Source organism: Mauremys mutica, chromosome 5 (genome assembly GCF_020497125.1).
Source record: "Mauremys mutica isolate MM-2020 ecotype Southern chromosome 5, ASM2049712v1, whole genome shotgun sequence".
NCBI lineage: Eukaryota > Metazoa > Chordata > Testudines > Geoemydidae > Mauremys > Mauremys mutica.
The window spans coordinates 44,951,863-44,972,944 of NC_059076.1; the positions used below are offsets into that span (position 1 = coordinate 44,951,863).

General features: G+C 38.3%; 1 protein-coding gene across 3 annotated transcripts in view; it reads right to left on the reverse strand.

Annotated features, from left to right (window-relative positions):
* The window catches only part of BBS7 (Bardet-Biedl syndrome 7), a 48,191-nt gene that overhangs the window by 24,350 nt on the left and 2,759 nt on the right, over positions 1-21,082 (reverse strand). For 2 of the 3 annotated variants that reach the window (XM_045019404.1, XM_045019403.1), the window contains exons 4-12: positions 20,158-20,333; positions 16,291-16,477; positions 14,883-14,955; positions 12,682-12,798; positions 11,380-11,510; positions 9,565-9,649; positions 7,750-7,852; positions 4,655-4,847; positions 993-1,067 (exon numbers count right to left, since the gene is read on the reverse strand). In XM_045019404.1, the coding sequence (XP_044875339.1) occupies positions 993-1,067; positions 4,655-4,847; positions 7,750-7,852; positions 9,565-9,649; positions 11,380-11,510; positions 12,682-12,798; positions 14,883-14,955; positions 16,291-16,477; positions 20,158-20,333 (1,140 nt within the window). The remainder of the gene's footprint in view (positions 1-992; positions 1,068-4,654; positions 4,848-7,749; positions 7,853-9,564; positions 9,650-11,379; positions 11,511-12,681; positions 12,799-14,882; positions 14,956-16,290; positions 16,478-20,157; positions 20,334-21,082) is intronic. The other variant, XM_045019405.1, reaches the window with a different exon arrangement.

Genomic DNA, 21,082 nt, shown 5'->3' on the forward strand with positions numbered 1-21,082 from the left:
ACAGGAGTGTGATTCCTCTATATTTGGCACAGTTGCTGAGGTCTCCTTTCTTGGGGATTTTGATGAGGTATCCCTCTTTCCAGTCTGCCGGAATCACTTCTTCTTCCCATATCTTCTCAAAGAGGTGGTACAGCATTTCCACTGAAGCAGCCAGGTCTGCTTTCAGGGCCTCTGCTGGGATGTTGTCAGGTCCAGCCGCCTTCCAGTTCTTCATCATGGTGATGGCTTTTCTGATCTCATCTCTGGTTGGTTTATCGCAATTGATTGGGAGGTCCTCGTTGGCTGGGTCGATGTCTGGTGGATTTGGTGGTGCTGGTCTGTTCAGGAGTTCCTCAAAGTGCTCCGCCCATCTGTTGTTCTATTCCTGTTATAGCCTTTCCCTGCTTGTCTTTAACGGGACGTTCTGGCTTGCTGAACTTTCCAGACAGTCGCTTGGTAGTATCGTACAGCTGTTTCATGTTGCTGCTGTATGCTGCCTGCTCCACTTCTGCTGCCAGTCCATCCACATAATCTCTCTTATCCTTCCTAATATTCCTCTTCACTGCTCTGTGGGCTTCAGCATACTCTTTTTGAGCTTTGGCCTTTGCTGCTCTAGTCCTGCTGTTGTTGACTGCTGCCTTCTTCTTCTTTCTGTCTTCTATCTTAGTCAAGATCTCTGCTGTGATCCACTCTTTCTGCTGGTGTTTCTTAATTCCAAGCACTTCCTGGCATACTGACCTAAGTGTCTCTCTCACTTTCCGCCATCTGTTGAGTACACTGTCTTCCTCTTCCTCAGACCGATCCTGTAGTACTGAAAACTTATTCTTCAGCGTCAGTCCAAAATCTTCCTTATTCAGTTTCAGCCATTAAATAAATTATTCTAACTCCTAGGACTTTAAAGTATGAATCTATAAATTCAAATTCTAATACATAGCAGTTAACAGCTTTCATCCAGTAGTCTCTATACAAGTATGACCATTAACTAATATCTTTACCTTTTTTGTGTTACTTACTTCAGAATCACAGCCACTAAAACTAACAACAGCAGAATTTTTATCCACATCCAGTAGGTCTATTGGGACATCACTCTGTGCAGAACATTTAAGGGAAGAGGTGGGGGAAAAAAAAGCATAAATTTCTGAATAGTTTCTAGTGTATATATCCTCTACTTATAATAAATTATATTAGTGAGGAAGATGCAATATAATTGTTTGATTATCTTAATTTAAGAAGGGTAAAAGAATAAATAGATGTTTAGCATATTTGTTAAATTGAAATCCCAGGACAATTTGGAGATATTTATCTTCGAAGTCTATCTTATTTGTGATGTTTTAAACTTCATCTTGTAACTGGAGATTTGTTCTAATATTAGCTAATGTAAAATGTATACCTTTGAAAAGATAAATAAAATAGCAAATGCATTAATTTCGTGACTGGGATGCCTCTCTCTAATACACAGACTACTAAATCTCATTCGGAAATAAAGTATCAAAATAGATCTGCATAAACTGCCTTTTTACTTTTTAAAATACTTTTTAAAAGCAGGACACAATTAATTTTTTTGCTCTAGATTTGTTTCACCTGCTTTGAAGTGAGAACAGCCAGTATTTTGATACGGGAATGAAAAGGCTTTACAGTATTATGGTTTCTTTAAATTACTTGATGTCCTCTGGTTGAAATGCTATTTTTGTAGCTCCATATACAATTCTGTGAGCCACAATATCCCACTGCTTCCAATGGAATAACAGCATTGTTGTATTGTCCAGTGTATACTGCTACTTTAGAACTCTAAAGCTGGTTTACACTTAAAACTTAAGTCAACATAGCTATGTCAGTCAGGGGTGTGAAAGAGCCATACCCCAACTGACATAACTAGGCCTACCATTACCCCAGTGTAAGAGGAAGCTAGGTTGAAAACTGCTCAGAACTGGTCTACACTGAAAACTTACATAAGCATAGCTATGTTTCTCAGGTGTGTAAAAAATCGACACCCAGAGATATGTAGCTATGCCAACCTAACCCCGGTATAGACAGTGCGAGATCGACAGAAGAATTCTTCTGTCAACTTAGCTACCACCTCTTGGGGAGGTGGAATAACTACAGTGACAGGAGAATCCCTCCAACTGTAGTGAGTGTCTATGCTGAAGTAATACAGGGACACTGCTGCTCTGCAGCAGCTATGCCACTGTAGCATTTTAAGTGTAGATGTAGCCTTTCAGTGTAGACCGCATCTACACTGAGGGGTTATGCCAACATAGCTATGCTAGTAAAGTCCCCATAATGTAGACAAACGCTAAACTCTGCATTAAATTCAAGTATAAATCAATTAAGTTTAGCATTTAGTCATGATGCAACTGAGGCTATCTCTACACTAAAAACACTACAGCAGCACAGCTGCAGCTGTGCCAGTGTAGTGCTTCAGTGTAGACACTACCTAAGCCAGTAGGAGAACCCTCTCACTGCTGTAGGTAATCCACCTCCCTGAAAGGCAGTAGCTAGGTTGATGGAAGAATTCTTCTGTTGACCTAGCGCTATCTATACTGGAGGTTAGGGTGACATAGCTACATCTTTCAGTGGTGTGGATTTTCTACAGTGCTGAGAGACATAGCTATGCCAGTGTAAGTGGATAGTGTAGACCAGCCCTGATTCAGAGGTGCCATTAAAGTGCAGACAACATTCAGCAAATTAGGCTCCATTTGATGAGTCAACCTATCATCAAAGAAGATGTTTCCACCAGACACCAATGAAAAAATGTCATATCATCGTGTGTATGTTTTTTTTAAAAACCTGGCCAGCTTACATATATTCAACTTCCCCTTAGCAAACACTTTATACAATTTTTCTCCCTGTATATGCCTCAAAGCTAGTTATCTTGGTATCTACTCCTTCAACTGTTAAAGATAACATTCACTCCAGCTGATGTGATAGAAGGAATAACTAATTTAAGATGTCAAGTATCAGAGGAGTAGCCGTGTTAGTCTGGATCTGTAAAAGCAACAAAGGGTCCTATGGCACCTTATAGACTAACAGACGTATTGGAGCATGAGCTTTCGTGGATGAATACCCACTTCGTCGGATGCATATATTCACTCACAAAAGCTCATGCTCCAATACGTCTGTTAGTCTATAAGGTGCCACAGGACTCTTTGCTAATTTAAGATGGTTGTAGATGGGAAAAATATTTAGAAACAGCTATGTACATATCAGATTTTCTTCTACGTCAGGGGTCGGCAACCTTTCAGAAGTGCTGGGCCGAGTCTTCATTTATTCACTCTAATTTAAGGTTTTGTGTGCCGGTGATACATTTTAACCTTTTTAGAAGGTCTCTTTCTACAAGTCTATAATATACAACTAAACTATTGTTGTATGTAAAGTAAATAAGGTTTTAAAAATGTTTAAGAAGCTTCATTTAAAATTAAATTAAAATGCAGAGCCCCCCCGGACCGGTGGCCAGGACCTGGGCAGTGTGAGTGCCACTGAAAATCAGCTCGCGTGCCGCCTTCAGCACCTGTGCCATAGGTTGCCTACCCCTGTTCTACATAATTACATCCTACCATCCTCCGCACCTGCAGGAACAGTAAATATTACAAGGGAACCTCACCTCAAGTAATGATTTTTAAAAAAAGGAAAGATGTATTTTGATAAGAATGTTCTAAAACAAATTAGATTTTTAAATTTAGAGGAATCATTTCCACTGAAGACTCAGCAAAAGGAGAACCAGTTATAAGGTGAAATCCCAGTCCTACTGACATTAATAGGAGTTTTGCTACTGACTTCAATAAGGCCAGCATTTCACCCATAGAGTATTTCAAGAGTAACAGAAGATTCTGCTTTTGCCAAGTGCCTGAGAAAAAGAGAGAGGACCAGAACACAAACAAACCTTGTTTTCGTTTTCCTTTGACAAACTGGGCCTCTTTTTGGAAGGGAGTCTAGCCTCACCACAGTCATACTTCAAATTCATGCTTTTACAGACGAGGATTGCATCCTGTGATCTAATCCAGGTTGATGGACCGTTACAACCCTGCCAAATCCCAGGAGGCCAACCCAAGCAGATCATATGGTAGGATTGTGACCTATAATGTTCTAATGCAACTTGGTCAGTACCGAGGACACCAAAGTGACCTACTGAACACCAACGTATCACAATTCAGTATGAACACCACATTCAAGATTCTGAACTATATTTTTTATTATATTTGCTACACTTATTAAAAAAAAGTGAAGCCCAAGAGTAAACCCAGAAGTTCCACATCAGCCTGCTGATAATTGTATGCCATATGTCTGAGTTTTATTTTAGTATAAAATTATAATCTTCCACTACATTAAAAGTGTTTAAATTCCAGCTGTTCTTTAACAGCACATGAAAAGTTTACAAAACAATATTTTTTTCAGTAAGATACAAACTGCAGTTCTGTCTTATAACAATTTAGATATTTATAAAACCTGTATTTCCATGTGGTTCTGAACCAGTATTAAAACAAACTGAAAGAGGCTTTTAGCATTAAAGAAGTCCTTTAAAACTGAACTTGTCAAATTAAAAACAATATATTAATTCAGTAAGCAACAACCAGCTAACAGTGTTCTGGATCAAAAAACAAATGTTACAATTTTCTTCATTGTTTAGTTTTAAAGTCATACATTTTTGTTAGATTCTAGGTCTTAAAACATCACTCACCTGTACCAAGACATTATCTATTGCTGTCTGCACCTCTAAGATAAGACTGTAGCTGGCATCATCCTTATTTAATGTAAACTTGTCATTCACACTAAATGCAGGTACTGCTGAAAGAGCAGTACTGGACTGAGAAGACTGCTGGTATTTTTCACGTTCTTGCAATACCTTTATCTGTAAATGTTCCAACTCATTCCTAAGAAAGAAAAACTGTCAGATGTAAAAATAAAATCCTGAAGGTAACTTTTTCACAGAGCTGCCCTAGAAACTCAATCCACTGTTTCTGTAAAGTGACTCTTCCTTATTTTTTTCCAGATAGGACAAAAAGGAATAAAGTCACCAACCACCCTTCCACAGATGATATATGGCAAAGCATTTTTTTTCCAAACATCATCTAAATTACAAATAAGGAAATGTATATGTTAAAAATAAAAATATATTGTTGTAAGAGTAGAGAGATTTCAAGAGGCCATAGGAAGGAGGACAAAATTTCCTCCAACAATAAACTCCTGATGTGAGATCTCAATGACCACTACATATTAATATTCAGTATCCTCCTTTGATAACACGTGAAATATTGTTACTGCTTTTGGATCTACGCAGCTACTCAAAGTTTGGGGCCTTAGGGATGTCCCACTTGGGAGTAGAACTTGACAGTGGAGTCTGGTGATTTCTTGTTTATTTACAAGGAATGTACAAAATCCTGCTTCTCTGAATGCAGGAGGGACCAAAATCAAAAGAAGCCGTTTTGTAGCTTACAAGCCCAAGCTTTGTTCAGCCAGCACCTTTGACCCAAACCTCTCTCTAGGTTTCTTCAGTGTTGTACTGCGTTTACAGGCTACTGTTCGGCTTTCTTAATCTGGCCTTTCTTACTCTTACCTTCTTACACACATGCACGCACACACGCACACCCCTTATCCAAGTAAGGACTCAAAGGCTCCCTGCCCAGTCAGTCCAAAACTTCTGGGTAGTTTCATACCCCCTTTTGTTTTAGGTGGGTGGCTGTGATTAACTTACCCTGATAGTTAAGTTAATTGAAGGGTATGTTGTGACAGACAATATCCCTATGTTCTTCCTTTTTACAAAACTATGATAAATGTTGTACAAAGTATGCCTTGTGAGGTATCGTTTGAGAACTCATAATCTGCTGAACATTACTGTCCTGATAAAATATGTATGGCAACATTGTAAGTAAAGTTACAAGATTCTACTGTATAACATTGCTGTGACATGTTCCAAAGTTAGATAAACAGGCCCAAACCATTTTTTCAGAATATGCAAAAAAGGCAAACTGACGCTGCAGCCAGGTAGTGTAGTAGGGCAATGTGAAAGCAAATCAAAGAAGAGTGAAACTGACTATACAATGTGCTATGCACTGTTGTTGTGGGAAGAGAACTCCCTCTTCTGGACTTCAAACAACCCCCCCAACCTCATCATCAGATGCAAGCTCCCCACAGATCAGAACACACCAGCTCAAAGTGGCACCAGACCCTGCCAAAAAAAACGATGCAAAACCTGCAGCCATATCTCCACTGCTAAAATGATCGACACTCTCCCATCAACACACCTTTCAAGATCCCTGGGTCCTACACATGCATATAACAACATGTGGCGTACCTCAGCCAGTGCACTAAATGCCCCACAACAAGTAAGTGGATGAAACCAATCATTATTCTCTTGAATGAGCTCACACACAAGAAAACAATAAAAGACAAAACACAAGGCGATCACTCCTATCTGACCTATCAGCCCTCATCCTCAAAGGAAACTTGCACAACACTTTCAAAAGAATAGCCTGGGCACTTAAATTCATAACTTTGCTAGACACTAAGAATCATGGCTTTAAGAAAAACACTGGATTTTTGGTTTATTACAACAATCTGTAACCCACTAACCCACCTTTTTGTCCTATAACTCCAGAGCAACAGGCCACTTCACCTTCAACGGTCCCTTAGAATATGTGCTAAACTATCTATTCCATCTTGTATTTAGCTTGACACTCTCAGTACCTATCCCAGACCTGAAGAAGACCTCTCTGTAGCTCTAAAGCAGTGGTTCTCAAACTTTTGTACTGGTGATCCCTTTCACATAGCAAGCCTCTGAGTGCGACCCCCCCTAATTAATTAAAAATACTTCTTAATACATTTAACACCATTATAAATGTTGGAGGCAAAGCACGGTTTGGGGTAGAAGCTGACAGCTCACAACCCCCTCCATATAATAACCTCACGACCTCCTGAGGTGTCCCGACTCCCAGTTTGAGAACCCCTGCTCTAAAGCTTGTCTCTCTCAGCAATAGAAGTCAGTCCAATAAAAGATATTACCTTACCCACTGTCTCTCTCTATAGCCTCATTTGGAGTACTGTGTCCAGTTTTGGGCCCCACACTACAAGAAGGATGTGGCTAAATTGGAGACAGTCCAGCGGAGGTCAACAAAAATGATTAGGGGGCTGGAGCACATGACTTATGAGGAGAGGCTGAGGGAACTGGGATTGTTTAGTCTGCAGAAGAGAAGAATGAGGGGGGATTTGATAGCTGCTTTCAACTACCTGAAAGGGGGTTCCAAAGAGGATGGATCTAGACTGTTCTCAGTGGTAGAAGATGACAGAACAAGGAGCAATGGTCTCAAGTTGCAGAGGGGGAGGTTTAGGTTGGACATTAGGAAAAACTTTTTCACTAGTAGGGTGGTGAAGAACTGGAATGGGTTACCTAGGGAGGTGGTGGAATCTCCTTCCTTAGAGGTTTTTAAGGTCAGGCTTGACAAAGCCCTGGCTGGGATGATTTAGTTGGGTTTGGTCCTGCTTTGAGCAGGGGGTTGGACTAGATGACCTCCTGAGGTCCCTTCCAACCCTGAGATTCTATGATTCTATGTTATGCCAGATGCAAAAAATAAACACACTGTAAATACCACACATATTTTCCTCTTTACAAATTTCTAGCCATTTTGGTAGTTCCAGGGGTAACACAAAAGTATGCATCACAAGCTGATAGCATTACTTTCATTTCCAGGGGATTATTCCCCCAGATCACCACAGTTTTAAAACATAGGTCACATTTTATACTTAGCCTTCTTTACAATTTTCCTTTATTTAAGCTACCTTAAGGATGAAATCTTGTTCTGCATCTCTTGGCTTATCTTTAGTTCTTCACCAGATCCGCCTTCCCTATGGATAGGCTCTGTAGTCAGTCCTGTCACCCATCCTGAAAGAAACATACAAAGAACTATGAAATATTCCTTATAAAGTACAAACAAGAAAGCATTTGAAAAGTCCTAACTGAGCCACACTGCCTTAACACTGTAGAACATAAGAGGCAGAGTTGTCCAGAAGACAGGCAGTCAAAGTGTGGGCTCTATTCCCAGTTTTGATACTGATTCAGAACAATGGGGTTGGGCAATTGTGTGTTTTGCTATAGAATTTCTTTAATTCTGTACTGTTATTGCTTTTACTGAGAAAGAAAGGAGGGGGGATTCTCTCCAGAGATTGATAAGTTTAGACCCTGTGTATTGTTCCATCTTGGTATTACAGAGACAGTTTACTTTCTTTTTATTCTTTAATAAATCTTTTCTGTTAAGGACTTGGTTGATCTTTCCTTGGGTGAATTCTCAGGGAAAGGGGTGGAGGAAGGCATCCCTCTGTAGTTGAATCCCAGTATCTCTCCTAGGAGAAGGGAGGGGGGAGGAAGCAGGTGAGAATGGTTTACTTCTCCTAGGTGTAAGAACTCCATGGATTTGGGGCTCTTGGGATCCCCAAGGATTTTGGGTAAGGACTGTGTCCCAATACACGTACATTATTGGGTGGTGGCAGCTTTTACCAGATCTAAACTAGGATTTTAGTTTAGGGGAGTCCATGCAGGTCCCCATCTTGGAACCCAACAGCTCCAAGTGGGGGAGAAACCTATGACAGAAGCCCACAGCTAGATATTTTCCTTCCTTTCAGAGCTTGCCCAGAAAATCCTCTTATAGCTTCTGTGATCTTTACAGTAACGTTATCACAGACAGCGAGAAACCGCAGGGAGATCCTCAGCTGGTATAAATTGTAATAACTCATAACTACTAAGGCAATGAAACTAACAATTTACACCAGAAGAGGATCTGCCCCACAGCCTGTTAGCCTTCTGCGGACTGCACTGTACACACAAAGTAAACATTTGCCATTGATTCAGTCTAAAACCTACTATAAAGGTTAACACAATTAAAACTTGGATTTCAGCAAATCAGGTTTGAAACCCAACAATAATTTTAAAAAAGTGAGCTTTTACTGTTTTAAACTATCGAGCGAAACACATACAACACTTTTCTTACTAGATGTCCCTCACGGACAGACCAGTGCTACTGAGGGTCTACTGAAGACTTCAAGTCTACATAAACCTCCTTACGAAGGGTAATCTTGTTTTCTAATTTCTCAAAAGTGGCTGCTTTAACAGCTCCAAAAGTTCAGCACTACTGAAAAGTCAAAAGAAGCAAAACAAAGCGGTTAAGACACCTAGCAAGATTCATATTCATGACTAAGAGGGACACAGAAAAGACAATGAACCAAAAAAAGATATTCACAATTACAAAATTATGAAACTGTAAACAATCCCATCATGTATAAAATCTAAACATTTCTCATGTACTCATCACTGTTATACAGCTACCTATACCTGACAATAACTAACTGCTGTAGTATACTGTAGTGAGATATAAAGTGCAAAATCACAGGGTTTTAATGCAATTTAAAATATATACAAAATGTTTCCCACACTTAGAAGTATTTTAAAAGCAGAGAATTTTGTGCCAGAATACTATTCTTTTGTAACCAGAACAGATTACACTGTATTAATAAAATTCCAGCTCCATTAACAGCACAGTTTGCTTAACCATTATAATACCAATAGCCAAAATTCTTTTAAGTATTTAATAGTCACCTTACCTGAATATGTGGATGCTAAGATTTCATCATACCCATCCTTTCCTACACAGCCACCCTGGATAGATGTGATGCTCTCTGATAAGGCCTAAAAAATAAAAACAGACGAGCACTCAGGAGATATATTACTTTATTCATTTTATATGAGCACTGTTTAAAGAAGAAAAAAAACAAAAACCAATTCCCCTTCTTTAATTGTAGTGCAGAAAATCTATTCAGATGCACAACACCTCAAAAGCATAAGAAATACTTAATTACCTGTTATTGTGTTTCAGCACATATATTTTTGGTTCTACTGTATATGTACCTTGAAAGACATATTAGGAAATGGTTTATAAAGTAAAACCTTGATGCACAGTCTAATATTCAAACAGTAATTACCAGAATGTGCTGGAAGGAAAGAAGACTGACTATGAATTAAATCCACTATTTTAAACAATTAGTAATAAATACAGCCATACCAGAAATATAGACTTTAAAGAGTCACTTGTTTATTTAAGAGGGAAAAAAAAATCAATAGATTTTAAAGTTTTGGGGGTGGTTTTTGTTTGGTTGGCTGTTGTTTTGTTTAGATTGTTTTACTAGCGTCTTAAATTATGAAAAAAAGAGAGAGAACTTTCAAAATGTATTTTTACCATTTGTGCTGTTTAATTTTAGTATTTCATTCAAATTGACTGGCCTGTGTCACTTTCTGGTTCTCACATATTAGCATATTCCTTTTGTGTTGGGGTTTCTACCATTACATGGAAGCGTACATTTTTAAAATACAAATCACATTTTTTAATTCATAACAGTTTTGGTAAGCCGTTGGCCATTTTTGTAATTGCTACTATGCAGTGTGCCTAAAAATTAAATGAAATACAGCACTCAACAAACCACCTTTTAAACACTCTTTGACAGCATATAAGAATATAGCTATACCATGCAGACAGAATGGCTGCAGACCATTTAAATAAATTTATATAAAATGTTGAATAATGACCAAAGGGCAAGAAAGACAGTGCAAATACATATCTATGGCATACCACTGATTTAGCTGTGTAACAATATAGTTAGAGACCTACCAAATCCACAGTCCATTTTGGTCAATTTCACGGCCACAGGGTTTTAAAATTAGTCAATGGCACGTTTTCAGATGTTTACATCTGAAATTTCAGGGTGATGTAACGGTAAGAGGCCTGACCCAAAAGGCGGTCAGGGTGGGAAAAGTTACAAAGCTATTGTAGGGGGGCTGTGGGATTGCTGTCCTTACTTCTGCCCTGCTGTTGGAAGGGATGCAGCCTTTGGAGCTGGGCAACCAGAGAGCTGGGCAGCCAGCTCTAAAGCCAGCGCTACCATCAGCAGCAGCAGCACAGAAGTGAGGGTCGCAAGGTCTGAAGGGGTGGGTTACCATATTTCAGTTTTCCCAGCAGTCTCCCACCCAAGTGGAGCCGTGGAGCTTACTGCAGCCCGGGGCTGACGGCTGGAGCCACAGAGCTTCCTTCAGCTGGGGCAGATCCCGGAGGTATGTCTAACCCACCCCAGGAGTGGCCCCTTCAGTGGAAGAGGAAATCTCGTCCCTCCCCATCCCCGGCTGGGACTAGCAACTAGAGGCCTGCGGAGGGTAGGAGCCCCCGGCTGGGCGCCGGATTTCACAGGGAGATCAGATTTCACAGTCTGTGATGTGTTTTTGGTAGGCTGTAAATTTGGTAGGGCCCTAAATATAGTTACAAATAAAAATTAAGAAATTAAACAATTGTAATTCATTTCTTTTCTAATTTAAAGCAAATAAGTTTAAAATATGCCCTGTGAAGAAGGAATTTCTTGTGATAAGCTTACGTGATCATATCGAAGGATAGGCTCATTTGTGCTCTCGAAGTTATAGATTTCTAACATACCATCATCTCGGCCAACAAGTAATTCTTTAACTCCATCACCCAGAATATCAAAGTTATCAATACATAAGATACCTATAAATAAATTAAAAAAACCTCTTATGAACAACAAACTGACTGCACATTTCATCTTTTGTCTCTCAATGAATGATCTGCAAAGTAGCCCATGAAAAAGTTATTACAGTGCATTAGCAGTCTTAAAAAAACAAATTGACAGAGCATTCTTGGTAAGTTTGTACGGTTTTATTAATGCCAGTTCTGTCTTCTGAGTAAAATGAGTGACTTCATCACTTTCTTATGAGAAACAATGTACTGGACTAAGTAGGTAAAAAACAGAACTATATTCCAATGCAAAGCACAGAAATAAAGAGACTTAACAGAAATCAACTGTAAAGAACCCAAAACCAAATCTAAGATTCAGGCCCCTTTAAAGCATCTCACAGTCACCCAAAATCAAAATCACTACTCATATTTGAAAAATGACATCATACTAAGAAGTTTACTAAAAATATTTTTGAGCGACAAAAGAATGAACATAGCAGCATGCTCTACAGGCATATGAGATAACTGGGTTCTATTCATGGTCCTTCCCTTTTCAGAGGAACAACACCTGAGATTGCTGCAGAGGCAGCATACTAAACATAAAAGGGAATCAATGTCCTGGAAATCAAAGCAATAATTTTTGGCCAATTAAAGAATAGCAGCGCGTCAAAAAGAGCCTTGGCCAATCCTCAGTCTGAAAGCAGGTACAAAGTGACAAAAAACAGTATTACATAGGGACAGTGATAACCTGTGCTGCAGGAAGAATTCAAAATGCCACAGGTTTGGAAAAATACGATTTTCATGTTTGGGTTTATAAGTACAACCACCACTACAGCAGTCAAATTTTATATATAAAATAATTTAAATGAGTTTATTTTTTAAAAGGTCACCTTAAAATAATAAACAAAAACATACTAAATAAGAACCGGAAATAACCTGCATGAAGAATAAGAAAAAAAAAACAAGACAAAAACTTCCTCAGTTAGTTCAAAACATTAAACTTCTTCAGCAAGAGGTCAGGAGCAAGGAAACGGAGTACTCAAGTTACTGTAATATACAGGCAAAACTGTGATGTATCTTCAAATTCTTTACCACAACACAAAAAATGCCCATAAGTATAATGAAATTTACTAGTAACTTTATTTCATATGGCCTGGTGTATAACTGAATGTCAATGATCTGGAAATATTACCAAGATACATACCTCCTCTCTTCTTCTCATTTCTGACTTCCCACTTATGTACCGGAGATGCACTTGAAACCTGAATGAGACCAACTTTCCCATCAGATGTTCCAAACAGAAGTTCTTCTCCAGAATCACCTAAGCATATAGGTACTATATTGGTTCTATTTTTTACATCTATTTATTATGTTTTAAACTATTCAAATATTTTAAGGACTTAAGTCTTTTCTTTAACATTTTCCTTCAGAATGTAATGTGTGAATCACAAAATATTCAAATTCATGTTCTGCAACAGAGTTACCAGATTTTTTCAAAACACAGTGATAGAAACAAGGCTGGAACTTCAGGAGATGGACACTCAAACATCTTAAGAACTATGGGTATTTTAAAGTGCATCTCTCACTCAACTCAATAGCTATTAATGTAAAAGGAGCAGGACATCAATGATATAAATACTGAATACATTAAAGTAAGGATATTTTTCCCAGCTTCTGAAAAGACTAGCAAGAGAAGTACTTCACTCCCATTCCTCTTCCCCCACCCCCATTAGATGGTTTGTGGAGAGGTCTTCAAAAAGACAAAACTAAACAAAACTACCTCACTCATTCACCTCCCTGGATAAGGGCTACAGAATCCAGCTTCTGCTAAGTGGGATTTAAAAGGGAAACTTATCCTTCCTCCCAAACCAGCTGCTGCCATCACAGTGCTACTTTCAAATGGCCTGACTGAAAGAAAATGGATTAGGAGCTGGATTAGAGCCATTCATTAAGCTTTTTGACCTACGGTGCTAAATTCAGGTGACAGAAGATAGCAAAAAGGCTGGCTAAACAATTTTAAACTTTAAGGTTGTGTCTACCCTACAGAGACTATGTCAGCATAGGTATGCTGGGATAACCCCATAGTGTAGACACAGCCTACACCGCCAAAAGGGGTTTTTCATTGGTGTAGAACACCACCTCCCTGAACGACGTTAGCTACACTGACATAAGCACTCTTCTGTTGACATAACTGCATCTACCCTTGGGGTTAGGATGGCATAACTATGTTGGTCAGGGGTGTGATTTTTAAGTTTAGGCCAAACCTAAATTAGATCTTTCCTCCATACGCCCAGATCATGACAGCTCTGCTCAACCTTCTCATTCACCAAATCACAGCTACTGAAGATAAGTTTAAAGAAATCCACGGCACTGTGAAAGATCAACGTCCACGAAAAGAATTCCCACACCATGAAAAAAAAGAGAGGCAAAGGCCCTGTTTTTCATTTACAGTAATGTTACTTTTCATATCAGTGGTAGTTTAAACGGACCTTAAAGGGAATGTACATGTAATTTGCACTCCCTTTGTGGCCCCTTTACACTGCCAGAGTGGTGTAAAGAGTCTTAGAATAAAAGAGGATCAGGGCCAGAGACAGAAAAAGGTATGTGGGAGAAACTATCAAGTCCTTCCCCTTCTGAACAACCCCCATGCCCAAATCTCTGCAGGCCTCTCGCACCATGTCTGGATGGGAGGCTATGATATTCCCCGAGGTTCCACTTCATGCCTTTTAGTGCTTGTGTATGCTTAAAACACTGCAGCAGCACAGCTGCACCACCGTAGCACTTCAGTGTAGATACTACCTGTGCTGACAGGAAGGCTTCTCCCATGAGGAGATGAATTCCCTATGCCTAAGAGACAGTAGCTAGGTTGACAGAATAATTCTTCTATCAACCTAGTGCTAGTTTACACCAGGGGTTAGGTCAGTATAGCCATCTCTCATACCTGCGAAAGATGTAGCTAAACTGAGCTAAACTGGTGTAGGCCGGGCTTTAGCCTCTTACTCCTGCCTGAAGGGGGCAAAGGCTGCATTTAATAACACTAGTGCTAGTTATGTTTCTGTATGAAAAATGGAGCTTTGGACATATGAAACTTTGAACAGAAGACTAACAGGAATCTTGCTTTGTCTCTTAACCAGAGAAATTCTGTAATTGGCAATGAGCTAATTAGAAATGTTCTGACATAAGTTTATCAGTCACAATTCTATCAAAGCTACCAAATGTTATATGCAAACTATTATAAGAAAAAACGGCATGGTCAGAGCTGTGACCCTTTCTGCATTTTTAACACCAGCTTCTAGACAATGTTAACCAAGGTTCTACAATATTTGTAAATAAGACATCCAGATTTTGCTACTTTTATTTAAAATACATTTCAGTGAAATACTGATATATTTAAGATCTAGTTACCACCATTTCCATTGTTTAAAGCAAGAACAGTAGGCGGTCCAGAAACTTCCACTTCGTATAGCAAATCAGACCCCTACAGATGAAGAAGAAAGAAAAGAGTTTTTAAAATGATCCAAAAACCCCATTTAAAAAAATCACTTAAAATTGCATAAGTATGTGTATTCTGTGTTACACATATGGATAAACTTTAGTTACCCACACGCTATGTTTGTGTTGGTAATCTTTCAAAACTACAGAACAGTGAAGTGTATAAATGGAGTACAAGACTGGCTTTTTATTAAAAGATGTTAAATAAGATGTTTAAAACGTATTTCTAGTGTTTTTAAACTCAGTTTTTGTGGCAACATAACCTGAAAATTCATGTACCAACACAGCTGCCAACTTCTACGTGGTAAAAAAGCACCCCGACTTTCACAATAAGCCAAAAATCAAGCTAATCCCATTTCAAAACAAGGCCAAAACAAGCTAATCCCTAAGAATCCCAACACTCTATGCGACTAGATCCCCCCAGTGTGCAGCCTGGGATTGTGGTGGGCCCGCTGTGCACCCCTGACTCTCTCCCCGCCTTTCCTCCTGCTTGCTGGAGCCAATCAGAAAAAAAGAAGCAACAAGCTACAAGCCAAAAGCTAGCCAACAAGCAACTCACAAACCAATTAAGCCAAAAACAAGCCCAATTTCTGTGTTTTTTTCCACTGGTTGGCATGTCTGGTATACATGTAATGATCTTTCACATAATTATTTTTATGATTTATAGAGTTAATAAAACTTGATCTGATCAAGTGATTTATTCAAATTGAAAATGTATATATTATGAGAGACAGATTTAAGCTCCCATCCTACAAACACGTGTGTTTAAATTTTACTCATATGAGTAGTGCCACTGAAATCAATGGGATTACTCACTTAAATTATAAGGAACTATAGCTTAAGTTAACGATACATGTGAGTAAAATGCAGGATCGAGGTCTAAGTAAGTGCACACTCACACACACCTTTAAGCAGAATTTCACTAATTCTTACCTCACTAGCCTACAAACGTTAATTCTTAAAAAAACAGCACTCATCTCACTTCTCAGCAGATTTAAGAGCAGTAACTACTACATTATAAAATATGCTATAGACAATTTATAGCCAATACACAAAGCATACTTCATGATATGTTAGATTTGATATTTTAAAATTGTGTTTGTTTGCTTACTTAACATTTCATAAAATTCACTAATTCACAGTAACAACAAGAAGTCCAGTGGCAACTTAAAGACTAACAGATTTATTTGAGCATAAGCTTTTGTGGGTAAAAAAACCCACTTCTTCAGATGCACGGAGTGGATCTTTTAGTCATTAGTGTGAATTAGTGAGGTTCTGTGGTACCAGTAAAGGAAGTGACAACAAAGCAAAGATTTTTAACCTGTAAAACTCTAAGGACTCTATCCTGGCATGCCAATATTGGTCTAATGCAAGACAGTTTCTCTACTGGAAGACAGAGGACATCATTGATTTTATCTCCTGACAGGTAGTAGTGCTGGTCCTTGCAGTCACAGTAATGGTTATAGATATAGCTTGCACAAAGAAAGAGATCTGCTCCCGATATATGCCTGAGAAAAAGAAAAGCATTGAATTTTGTCAGCATTTAAAGTTATAGTGATATTCTCTTAGGCCCCAATATACATGTGGATCAAGTTACATACATGTATAACTGTTTGTTCATTCAGGGCCTTACTGAGCAAAATAAGCAATTAATCTGGTTAAATAAATTAAACTTGTTATTTTCTACAAAATATAAAATCATATAGTTTACATTCCTTTATTTTTTTCCCCTATAGTTTATTTTCATCTCTGCATAAGGGTCTACAGACAACAAATGCTAAAGAGATCTTACTAATACTCCGTAATATAAATTTAAAGAGAAACAAAATTATTGAAAAGAAAAGAAATGCCCTCTTGATTAAAGCATATTCAGGCAGAGTTCCCCCTGAGCCTTTTAGAATAGGATGAGAGAACATAAAAAATGATCTCCATTTGTTTCTCCAGAGAAGTAGTTAAGGTGTTTTTTAAAATACATTTTTAGAAGCACAATATAAGCAGAGTGAGTGGGGGCATAGTTTTGATTGCGGTTTTTTTGGTAAATAGATTAAATTTTGGTGAAAGGTGAGCAAGAGAAAGGGCTCAGTAAAAAAAATAAAAATAATGAATGGGAGTAGAAAATTTAAACATGATGGAGCAGTAACCCTTTTGGACTTTGGAGGAACACTCCAAAAAACTAAACAAACATTGACGATTAACTGTAAAGAAAAAAACAACAATTGAGTGAACACAGATTCTGAGTTAAAATGACTCTCCATAACTAGAATGGTGAAACAGAAGGGTGGCATTCTGCACACAACTAAGTTTTCACTAAGGCCTTGGGTAAATTTTCTAATGTGCCCACGTTACTTTAAGAGCCTAAATTCTATATTTAAGAGTGACTGAGGCATTAATCCCTTGTCTATAGAGGTTTTAGCCACCAGTGAAGCCATACTGACATAGTTATAATAGTGCAAACTTCTAGCATGGATAGTTTACAACCATGTATTGTATGTACATTGGGGTATGTACTATTATAACTACATTGATCAAAAAGCTAAAATCCAGAGCGTAAACAAGTCCTATGTAAAGTTACACTCCTCCTCCCTCAATATCTGTTAATTTACTAGTTCACCAAAAGCATTCCACAATGCAGCATTCTGTGACACCCTAAGTATCAGGAGTCTCATCACATATGATGGATTGCAATGTTACATTCTGGATATCTTCAATCACCACAGAAAATTAACATTTTTGGTCAACCAATTAGGTCACTTTTGGAATGATGTTTTGCCTCACCTACTACGTAAGTAGCAATGAAATGATTAAATGTAGTTCAATATGATTTTTCTTAAGCTGAGTCAAAAAGTTCCAAATATTTTGTACTGAATGGAGCTTTGAGAATAAAGATAAGTACATTTTAATATTTATGTTCCTAGTTTACTTATAAGAGCTATTTAAAAAGTTATACTTAATATTAATTCAGAGCCAAATACAAAAAAGAAAAGCATACAGATCTTCTTTTTGGGGGCCCATTAAAAAAATTATGTCTACATTAATAAATGTGTCAATTCAATGGTGAGCTCCGTTTGTTTCACTGCATAATAGGACTGTCTCTTATACCAGTGGCACCTTAAAGACTAACACATTTATTTAAGAAGTGAGCTGTAGCTCACGAAAGCTCATGCTAAAATAAATTTGTTAGACTCTAAGGTGCCACAAGTACTCCTGTTCTTTTTGCGGATACAGACTAACACGGCTGCTACTCTGAAACCTATTATACCAGTATTAAAGTTACTTGTTTCCTCACTTACTGCCACCTTGTGGCTCTCAGAAGGGGCTCAATCCAACTCTCACACATCAGCAGAAAGACTTCTGATTTAACGGGAGTTGAATCCCAACCTACTCACTCCTTCTGCTGCCACCTCTCTCTTGACAAGAAGTTTACATAGTTGGCCCCGTTCTGATCTTATGGCTAAATTACATTTAAACACTTTTTGGAGAGAGGGAGGAAGAAGATTTACAGTGAAGGAGGTGGCCAAATTATTAATCTAAGCTAGATTCTAGTTCATTTTACAGGATTCTGACTATAATATTTTTCTTTACTTTATACCTTTTAAAAAGCCCTATCTACATGTATGACGACAGACAGACAAAGAGGTTTAATTATTATTCAAGTGTGTATAGATACAGATATACACACACACTCGAATGAATACTTCAAGGGTGTTTTTGACTGCTTTAAGTCCTGTTTCATCTCCCTGACAGGCCACTCCATGTTAAAGAATGGAGAAAATGTTTTTAAAACATGGTTTTTAATTTTTATTGGAATACTGTCCCTGCAAGTGTTTATTGTGCATATCCTGCTGAACTAGTCACTCTGCCATTTGCCATGTGTAGTAGTCAAGTCAGCCTAGCACCCCAAGTGGAGTGTTCGATTAACATTTAAAAAAAAAAAATCAGCCGTAAGGCTGTTTACTACAGCAACAAAAATTGTACTCCATTCCACAGGCCATACCAATGGAAGTGTAGTGAGATTGATCAAGATCCTGGAGGGATCCACAATGGGTATAGGATGGGTTAGGGAGAGTAGGTAGTAAAGAAAGCTGAGTCAAAGAATCAATTCATATCTCCCAGCAGAGCACCTTCAGCCACTGCTGTTGAACTCTGTATTCATACTGGTATAAGATTCAAACACGGCAATTAAGTTAATATTTACATGAACATGGAATGGAGCGCTAGTTTTCACACACGTTTGGATAGAAGGCTGAACTTCTTGCTATTATTTCAGTTTAGACTTCAGCTAGAAAAAGTATGTTGTACATTGGTTTATAATGTCAAGGCTATCTCATCAACCCAAACAATTAAAAGCTTTTGGTTAGTTGGATAATGTATACAGAAATGGAACTAACTTGCAAATGATGAGCATCCACCCTCTGAAGGCATGTCTATAAGGTGCAGCAACAAAACTACAGGGGTGTGATTTCTGGAGCTCACTGACTGGTCTGTGTGGACATTGCTGGTGCACGCTATAAGTTCTCCAGTGCACTTGAACAGAATGCTGAATGTTTGAACAGCACTATGTTCAAGTGCACTAAGTAACTTTTAATGCACACCAGTATGGTCTACATCGACTAGTCCAGGGGTGGCCAACCTGTGGCTCCAGAGCCACATGTGGTTCTTCAGAAGTTAATATGCGGCTCCTTGTATAGGCACTGACTCCGGTGCTGGGATGAAGAGGAACTGGCTAGAAGCTTTCAATTGCAGCAGTTAAGTTAATGAATGACAAACAGTTGTAATGGGGCTCACTCTCCCACTTGCTACTGATACTTTTACAGGAGTTCTACCTCTCTCAGGATAGAGAGAAGAGACTTAAGAGTGAAAATCCTGCACAGATACTGTCTTTAGAGAAAAAGCTTAATACAACTACTTGGTTGTATAGAAAAATAAACCCTCACATTTCATTTTGAGGGACAAAAACAAGTGCTAGGAGTACATGAAAACTAAAAAAAGTGATACAAAAATAAGTATTATAACACAATAGTATACTGCACTTAGCTGGGATGTGCTTAATCTGGATGCCCACTTTCCTGAGCTGCCTGCCAGAAAACCTATTTAGACTAATGTGATAGAAAATTCTTTCACAGAACCAAAAACTAAAACTAGTTTTACTAACATGAAATAATATTGAAAAACAAAGTACTGCACATACATAGCTTTGATGTTTTCAGTGAGGTTAGTTTCAAATGAAAGGAACTGCTTCCCTCTCTTTGTGAAACCTCTAACCTCTGATCCTGTAGCCACAAAAATTTTCTCCTGTGGTGTATTAAGAGCTCCTCCCAGCTCCAGCCTTGTGATCCTTTGCCCTGGCAGTGTCTTGAACACTGGCTGTGAAAGTCAAAAAGAAAGTGATTCTTAATTATTTCAATACTGTATTTGCATTTTTTTTAAATACAGAAGATGCCAAATTTGCATTGGGACTTTTGACATAATTGCAGTGATTTTACAGAACATGTATACCTGATGAGGTTTTATTATACGTTAAAACAACAAGAAATCCCAAGGCCCCTTAAAGACTAACAGATTTATTTGGGCATAAGCTGCATCTGTAACTTTTACTCCATGCATCTGAAGAAGTGAGGTTTTTTACCCACGAAAGCTTATGCCCAAATAAATCTGTTAGTCTTTAAGATGCCACCAGACTCCTTGTTGTTTTTTGTGGATACAGACTAACACGGCTACACCCTAATACTTATTATATGTTGTTCCTCAGTATCAGTGAAGAAATCAGGCATTTTATAAATCAACTCAGTGCTCTCAAAGCTAATAGATAAAATACTTAAGATTCCAGTGCTGTTTATTGAAGCACAGTACAGAGAGCTGTAGTGCAAGCTTCTGCATAGTGCCCCACATACATGCTGCATTCTGATTCCAGAAAAATCATCTCTAGTAATGAAAAAACAATTTTATGGACACGTAAAATTAACTTATCAGACACACTACCAAGATACAAGCTGTGAAAGTTGTTTTTGTAAGTTGTCCTGCTGTCCACAACTTTAGCTCCTACAGAGCAATTAGTTCACAAAGTCACATATATATCAGATGTTAACTATTTAAAAAAAGTCATTACTGACATA